At 48.2% G+C, this 8,473-nt stretch overlaps 1 protein-coding gene across 1 annotated transcript; it reads right to left on the reverse strand.

Moving 5' to 3' along the window:
- Positions 1-3,258: 3,258 nt before the first annotated feature.
- SOWAHA (sosondowah ankyrin repeat domain family member A) lies at positions 3,259-6,250 on the reverse strand. Its single transcript, XM_032254524.1, has one exon. The coding sequence runs from the start codon at positions 5,890-5,892 to the stop codon at positions 4,240-4,242; it is 1,653 nt and encodes a 550-aa protein (XP_032110415.1). The 5' UTR covers positions 5,893-6,250; the 3' UTR covers positions 3,259-4,239.
- Positions 6,251-8,473: the final 2,223 nt, after the last annotated feature.

An 8,473-nucleotide genomic window follows, 5' to 3' on the forward strand; every position in this document is an offset into this window, starting at 1 on the left:
GGGGTGGAGGAAGGCGGGAGGCAGCAATTGCTGAGGACCCCTTAGTGTTACTCTCAGCCTAGCTACAGCGTAAAAGGTCGCGATGGACTTTTACCTGTGGTCTTTGATGTTTAAATCAGCACTCACTTCCCACGAGGATAATTTTTTTTTTTCCATTGAGGAGAGATCTGGATCTCGCTGTCTTTGCTTCCTTTTCTTTTCTCTTGCAGGCACACCTGAGGCACCCCGGCCACAGGTTGAAGTCCGGAGGTGTGGCAGTTCCAAACAGGTGAGGCTGGTTCAAGGCAAAAGGCTATCTGGAGACCAAAAGAGAATCTAAGTATAGGACGAGCGCCTATAAATACGGGGTGGCTAGCGCCTGCAATCCCTTCATTTTGGGAGGCCAAGGAGGACGAATTGCCTGAGCTCAAGAGTTTCAGACCAGTCTGGCCAACATGGCGAAACCCCCTCCTCTAACAAAAGATTAGCTGGGCGTGGTGGTGCACACCTGTAATCCCAGCTACTGGCAAAGCTGAGGCACGAGAATCGCTTGAACCAGGGAGGCGGAGGTTGCAGTGAGCCGAGATTGCCCCACCGCTCTCCAGCCCAGGTGGCTGAACGGCAGTGGTCTAGGTCTGGAAGGTGGGAGTAGGGATGTTAGAGAAATGGGAGTTTAGAAAGACATTGTTATTTCTATTTTAACTAAAGTGACATCATGTACAGAATATGGGATAATTTCACTCTTGTGGGAATACATGTTTCCTAGTAAATGGTTACTTATGTATACACATACTAACATGTTAAAAGAATGGTGATCATGGCAGGGCATGGTGGCTCACGCCTGTAAGCACTTTGGGAGGCTGAAGGGGGTGGGTCACCTGAAGTCAGGAGTTTGAGACCAGCCTGGCCAACATGGTGAAACCCCATCTCTACTAAAAGTACAAAAAATTAGCCGGGCATGGTGGCACGTGCCTGTAATCTCAGCTATTCAGGAGGCTGAGCCAGGAGAATCGCTTGAACCTGGAGGCAGAGGTTGCAGTGAACTGAGATTGTGCCACTGCACTCCAGCCTGGGTGACAGAGCAAGACTCCATTTAAAAAAATTAAAAAACAAACAAAAGCAGAATGGTGATCATGTAAAGAAAATCCACAAATCAGAGCTATCTGGTTTTGAGATGCAGCCGTATACTCCCTGGAACCAACACATTGGTGTTGCAGTTCATAAAGAGCTCTATTCACTCATTCCATGTGCTCTTCCTTCCCTCACGGCTTGTGAAATAGGTATAGGAAGTCTTTTGTCCCATGGAGAGGGAAGATGGAGCATGGGGAGTTGGGTGACTCGCCCAAGGTCACTCAATGAGTAAAGGGCTGAGATGAGTCCAGCCTGCTTTCTGCAGTAGGATAGCAGACAGTGTTATGAAAAAGAGCACCAGGAGGCTATCCCAGCTCTGCCATTTACTAGCTGTGAGGCCTGGACAAGTTACTTATGACTTCTCTAGGCTTCAGTTTCTTAACTTTAAAATCAAGATACACATAGTGCATACCTTATAAACTTGTGGTTAATACCTGCGAAGGGTTTAGAACTGTGCCTGTTACTTAATCAGCACAGGTTATACAGTATATGCATTACCCTGGATCTCCTTTAGGTAAATGAGCCATGCTTAAGAATAACTTCCAACCTCCATTAAAGGACATGTAAAACTTTACTTAAAAGCTTGCTATGGATATGACTCTACCCGTCTACATCAACAATTAACTTCTCCCTTGCTAAAAGGAGTGATTTCATCCCTGTGACCATTCTCATCAGCTAAATTGCATTCACAATTATTTTCTGTTAGTGTTGAATATACCCTTCTAAAGGTGTGCCTCCCGCTAGGTGATACATGATTCTTAAAAACTTTCCATATGCATATGAAACTATATTTTCCTATTGGCTTACCTTATAGTTGTAGAAAGCTTTGGCCTGCAAGGAAAAACAGTGTTTTCTAACACCTGAGCTTTGGTTTTTGATCCTAAACTCTTGCTAAATGTTTTACTTCACTTGGAAGGCTTACAGTACACTCTTCTGAAACATAAAGCTTCTTCTTTCATTTCAAATGACTCTCCTCTGATTTAAGTGTGTAATAAACATTAGTTATTACTACTTTGCTGTTTAAATGCTATCTTTCTCAAGGGAGGTCATACCTGTGTCTGTGACCTTTGTCTGAGGCCTGTCTCAGTCAGGTGTCTCTTTTACCGTGGAAAATCTCTAACATTTTATTCTGTTTTCTAGACTGTCAGCTACTCAGATTGCTATAATTGTGCCTCCCACAATTTTTCTGCAGAGGCAGTAGATTTAATTTGCATTTTAAAATAATTTATGCAGAGTTCCGGGCAAGGAAGGTAGGAAGGTCACATCAAGGCCCACATTTATCTACAGTTCTGTTACATATCCATGTGCAATTGACTCCTTTACTTTGCAGAGCAATCCAACTTCTTTCAATAGCAATGCTGGAAAGAGGCAGAAGAACTGAGGGAAAAGGAAGAAACTAGATAAAAAGAAAAGAAAAATACAATAGCAAAAACTGTAGAATTTTTAAGGGAAGTACATCACCACTCAAGCAGAAACAAAATGGAGGACTGTTTATTTCATTGCTCAATCAAAACATTCCATGAAAGACTGCCTTAAGTAATTTCAAGTGCTTCACTAATCCATATGGGGGTGGGAGGGAAGCTCTACTGCCCTGTGCCACAAAACCATTTGATATAACTAATGACATGCAAACACCATTTGCAAAAGCAGAGCATTATCACAATATGATATTTTAAAAATTGGTTGAGTAAATAGATTTCATATCTTTAAAAAGAGAAAAAAATTACACTGTGTTGAGCATGGGAAATCTGGGCAACATCTACAAACCTTCTCATTTATAGATAGGAACAAAGGCCCAGAGACGTTAAGCCACTCATCCAAATTCACTGAGCAAAGAGAGTCTGTATTTGCTATTTTGGAATAAGTTGTCTCTTTTCAAATGGTTTTTAAAAATGGGTATCACATACTTTTTGTTTGTACAGAACATTCATATAAAATAGTTCCTCTTTAACTGTATCCATTTTTATTTTTTATTTTTATTTTTATTTTATTTTTTTAAAGACGGGGTTTCACCATGTTGGTCAGGCTGTTCTTGAACTCCTGACCTTAGGTGATCCGCCCCCCTTGGCCTCCAAAGTGCTTGGATTAGAGGCATGAGCCAGCACGCCCGGCCAACTGTATCCATTATTATTTACCCACTTATTTTTCTGTCATAATGCTATGACTTTTTTTCTATGAATATTCACCTATTGCACTGAAAGGCTCTGCTGGATTTGAAAACTACAGATTCAGAAACATGGCACAAAGGTGCAATTCACAAACCACAACTTTTAAAAATTAAGTATTCATGCCAAATCAAAATAGCCACTCACCAGCGCCAAATACATGTTTATATTTCATTATAGAGACAACCACAAATTAAAAGTATCTGCCAAAATGTCTCTTTTCTCTCTTTAAGTCATCTTTACTTTCAAGATGTACCTGTTTGCAAATATTTAGCATTCACAGTACAACTGAATTAGTTACATTCATAATGGTCACAATCGTTATTCTGTGTTCAAGACTCTCCAGAATCTTAATTGCCGAAAATGAGGTAGATAAACTTTTAAGTTTGTTGGTTGGGATTAATTTCCTTTAGATCTTGATCATCTATTTTTTAAACAGAATTCCAAAATATTTAGCAAAAAATTGAAAATGTCTGAGCACTTTGCCTAAAAGTGGAAAAATATAATTTCAAAAGGTTATTATGAAAGTTGCTTTACCTCATTTCAATTTAAAAACAGAATAAAAGCATCAAATTACAAAACCACCGCATATCTTAAAGCTGACAACCTAACATCTTCCAACATTTAAAGACACCCTTGCTCTAGTTCTGGCTTGGGATTGTGTAGATGCAGAGGCATCAGTTAACCATTCGGGGCCAGACCAGCTGCTGCCCCTTAACCTTTGACCCTGGATTTCAAGTTCTTTATAGGAGGCTCTCAATGAGTTCTCAAATACCATCTCTGGAGATGTGTCATGCTTCAGAGAGAAGCTGAAGTGTAGCCCCTCTGGGTAAAACAGGCTGCAGTGGGCAAAGCTGGAAACAGAACGAGGCTGCAGGCATTGATTGAGCTGCAGTCTTGGGCGGACTTAGACTGCCAGGAGCAGGCCACGATAGATCAACCCAGGTGGTAGCACCAGGGACCTTCAGGTGGTTGGGGGCAAACTGGGCACTAGACCAGCTAAAGGCCCCGGAGTAGGTCGACGAGAGATTTCTGAGAAGGCTGGCAGACCACCGCGGATCTTTGTCTTTTTACGTGGAGCCATGGGTGAGGCGCTCAAGAACTTGCTGAAGGAACTTGACTTCTTCAAGCCTCGGGCCAGGTCCTGGAGCATGAGGTCGTCGGCCAGGACGCCTAGAAATGCACTGGTGGTGGAACTGAGGATGGTGGCGGCCACCTGCACCGGGCGCCTGGCAGCAAGACTGCCACTTCCACCCCCGTTCGCATCTAGCTCCGTGGTGCCTGGCAGGCCTGGATCGCCAAGTAGGCGGCGCAGCGCGTACGAAGAGCCGGGCCTCAGGTACTGGTAGGCGCGACGCCCGCTGTGGTCACGCACGTGCACCTGGGCACCCAGACGCACCACCAGCAGCACAGCAGCGTCCTCGTGGCCGTGCAGCACAGCCAGGTGCAGCGGCGTGTAGCCGCCGTGGGAGCGCGCGTTCACGTCGACTGGCGCGCCACCGAGCTGCGCAACCTCCACCAACTTTAGCGCCATCTCGCCGTCGCCGCTCTTGGCGGCCCAATGCAGGGCCGTGAAGCCAGACATGAAGTCGCGCTTGGCCGCCAGGCCGCGGTCGCGCAGCAGCAGCCCGTGCAGCTGGTGGGTCCAGCGGCCCCCGGCCGTCCGGACGAGCCACTCGTGCTCGGACGGCTCCAGGGGCACGGCGGACGGCGGCGGCGCGGCCGGCACCTCCTCGGCGTCGGGGCTCAGCAGACGCGGGCCGGCACGCGACAAGCGCCTCAGGTGCGGGGAGCGGCCGGAGCCCAGGCCGAGGCCGAGGCCCAGGCCGGACTCCTCCACCGAGAGCCGCCTCAGCAGCAGAGGGGAGCTCCGCGGGCTCGGCTCCTCCGACAGCTGCCGGCGCAGGCCCTGCTCCTCCGCCCGGATGCGGAGCGTGGCGGGGACCGGGACGCAGCGCACCGGCAGCATGCAGGGCTTCTGCGGCGGCGGCCCTTCCACTGTCCCGGGCCCGGGATCCGGGTCTGGTGGATCAGCGCAGGGCGAGACCGCCTCCGACGGAGCCCTAAGCGGTGGGGCCGCGTCTGCGGAGGGTCCCTCGGGGGCCTGGGCTAGCTCGAGGGCTGGAAGCCGGGGGTCGGCGGACCGCTCCCCGGGCGGCTGAGCGGGCTCACAGGCCGGAGCCCCGAGGGTGTCCTGTGTCTCTGCTGGCGGACCCGGGTCCCCTGGTGGCTCCACCGGCTGCGGCGCGGAGACCAACGGCGGAGCTCCCGGGGCAGAGGCGTCCCCCGGTAAGACGACAAGGGGCTTCGACGGCGGGGCCGCTGTCTCGGGGAGGCCGGAGGGCGTGGGCTCGGGCTCCGGGGGCCGCGGCTTCTTCCTCAGCACCACGAACTTGACGCCGTCGAGCTCCTTCACCACCGCCACGTCATTGACGAACTGCTTGAAGCGGTCCCTGCGGGCGGCGCGGCCCTGCGGGTCGCCGGCATCCAGCAGCGGCTTGAAGCGGCTCAGCAGCTCGGAGTTGCGCACCTTCCCGCCGCGCTCCTGCAGGAAGCCCAGCACCGCCGCCTGGCTCACCCCGGCGGCCGCAGCGGCGGCGGCGGCGGCCAGCGCCATGGCGGGGCCCTGGGTTCCTGGCTGCAGGGGCAGGTGGGCGCCGCGTTGCCGCGGGACGCGCGGGAGCGAGGTTCCGGGAGGCGCGGCCGCGCTCACCTGGCGCCTTCCCCGCGGCCGGCCGGGCGTGTCCCCGAAGCTGGACCTCGATCTCGCCGGTGCCGCCGGGCCGGGGCGTCTCCGGGCGAAGGGCGCCGGGGGACGTGGGGAGCGCCCACCCCCAGCGCCCCGCCGGGCCCCGGCCTTCGGGGTAGGTTTCTGCCTTTGTGTTCTGTCCAATGGGCGCCGGGCTCCATCCCCCGCTCCGCGCTCGCCTTACAGGTGACAGCTGCCCCCGCGACGCGCAGGGAGCGGGAGCGGAAATTCCCGCAGCCCCCCGCCCGCCCCCGAATTAAAGGCGCAGAGCTCGGGCTCGGCTCATGGTTGCTAGGTGGGTGTGTTCCCTCGGGACGCCGCGATCCGCCAAGGAGGAATGGATTTTTATTCCTTTAATGAACATTTAACCACTACAAAATACAAAGCGATGATTTCAGAGTAATCCGTTTTTTTAAAAAAGACCGTCAATACCTCTCCAGTTTTTGATTGCGTTTTATGCAGGAAAACGACTTCAGGCGATTTACAGCAAAACCAATTCACTGTGCTTGGCAATGCACGTTACTCTAGGTTTAGAGAGACGTTTTCAAAAGCAATTTTCTCGTGGTAAAATAATACATTTTCACTTAGGATTTGGGATATAAAACCACAGGAAACAAACGTAACAGGAAAACATAAAGGAGGAAAACAAGGAAAAATATCACCTGAAATCACCATTAACATTTTGAAATATTCTCTTCCCCTCCCCCATATGTATATGTATGTTTATGCTTTAAAATAAGAAAGCAACGAGGAGTCATGCTATGTTTTTAAACCATTTGTTCCACAGATAAGTATTGAGCACGTAGTTTGTGCCAGGACCCTTTCTTTCTTTTAACAACTGGTAATCAATTTATTAAAATAGTTGACTTAAGCATCTGCTTTTTGGCTAAGATACATCAGTTAATAAGACAGATTTAATAACCCGTGACCTAGTGGGGCTCATATGTTGGGAGAGAACAGAAACACGGTGAAACTGAAAACTATATGATATACTAAATAAATGCTATGGAAAAAACACATCGGGGTAAAACGGATGAGGGGCAGGTTGCAATTGTGATGGGGCAGTCAAGATAGGACTCATTGTGAAGGTGACATTTAAACAAGGACTTGAAGTAGATCAGGAGGTTATGTAGATGGAGAAGAGGTTTCTAGTTCAGGGAACTGCCTGACAGAGGCAGGATCAGTTCCTTAATTTAGAATGCAGGCCTAGCAGGGTGGCTCACACCTGTAATCCCAGCACTTTGGGAGACTGAGGCAGGTAGATGACCTGAGGTCAGGAGTTTGAGAGCAGCCTAGCCAACAGGTGAAACACCATCTCTACTAAAAATACAAAAAAAATAGCCAGGCGTGATGGCGGGCGCCTGTAATCCCAGCTACTCCAGAGGCTGAGGCAGGAGAATCTCTTGAACCCGGCAGGTGGAGGTTGCAGAGCTGAGATTGTGCCACTGCACTCCAGACTAAGTGACAAGAGCAAGACCCCCTGTCTCATAAATATATAAATAAATAAAATAAAACAAAATTCAGTACTGCAAATATATGACATATATAACCAGAGGCAGCATATTGTAGTAGCTAAGAGAACAGGACTCTGGAGTCAAAATTCTATACTTGAATTCTGTCTCTACCTTGGGCAAATGCCTTGACTTCTCTGTGCCTCAGCTTTCTTATCTGTAACGGAATGATGAAAATAGTACTTACCTGCTCAGGTGGATGAGAGGATTAAGTGAAAAAATAGTCACAAAAGACTTGGCATAATGCTTGGCTTACAGTAATCATTCGAATTATTATTAATAGTATAGCCACTGCTATTAGTATTACTCACTGAAAAGGAAAAAAGAAGACTAAAATGTGAAGGGTCCTCTTTCCCCAGTCCAATCCCCAGGGGCATTCTCTGAGTTCGGTCCTATCCCCAAGATGCAAACAGTTTAAACATTTCCCCCTCACTTTACATTGCAAGCATTCCTCCCAATGACAATAGCCAATCTTTAAAAATATACAACTTTTAATGATAGCATCAAATAAATGTAGTACTATACTTTGTTTTCTTATTCTTCATTGCTCATATTGTTTCTAGTTTTTAATTCTTATAAATGATGCTGCTGATATATAAGACTTTGTGTATATTTCTGATTAATTCCTTAGGATAGGCTCCTAGGAGTAGAATTAGTACTAATTAGTAGAATTAGGCACAAACCATCACACCCAGCTAATTTTATTTTTATTTTGCTTAGGGTGGTCTCAAACTCCTGACCTCAAGCAAACCTTCCACCTCAGCCTCCAAAGATTAAAGGTGTGAGTCACTGCATCTAGTCTTACCCCTTCATTCATTCATTCATTCATTTATTTTCTCTTCTTTTTCTTTTTAAAAATTTTTTTTCTTTCCTTCCTTCCTTCCTTCTCTCTCTCTCTTTCTTTCTTTTCTTTCTCTTTCTTTCTTTCTTTCTTTCTT

Source organism: Sapajus apella, unplaced genomic scaffold, assembly GCF_009761245.1.
Source record: "Sapajus apella isolate SASKATOON/1434 unplaced genomic scaffold, GSC_monkey_1.0 scaffold1, whole genome shotgun sequence".
Lineage (NCBI taxonomy): Eukaryota > Metazoa > Chordata > Mammalia > Primates > Cebidae > Sapajus > Sapajus apella.

Bases quoted from the DNA above. Each gene is read 5' to 3' on its own strand.
- SOWAHA (XM_032254524.1), bottom strand. From the start codon at position 5,892: ATGGCGCTGGCCGCCGCCGCCGCCGCTGCGGCCGCCGGGGTGAGCCAG.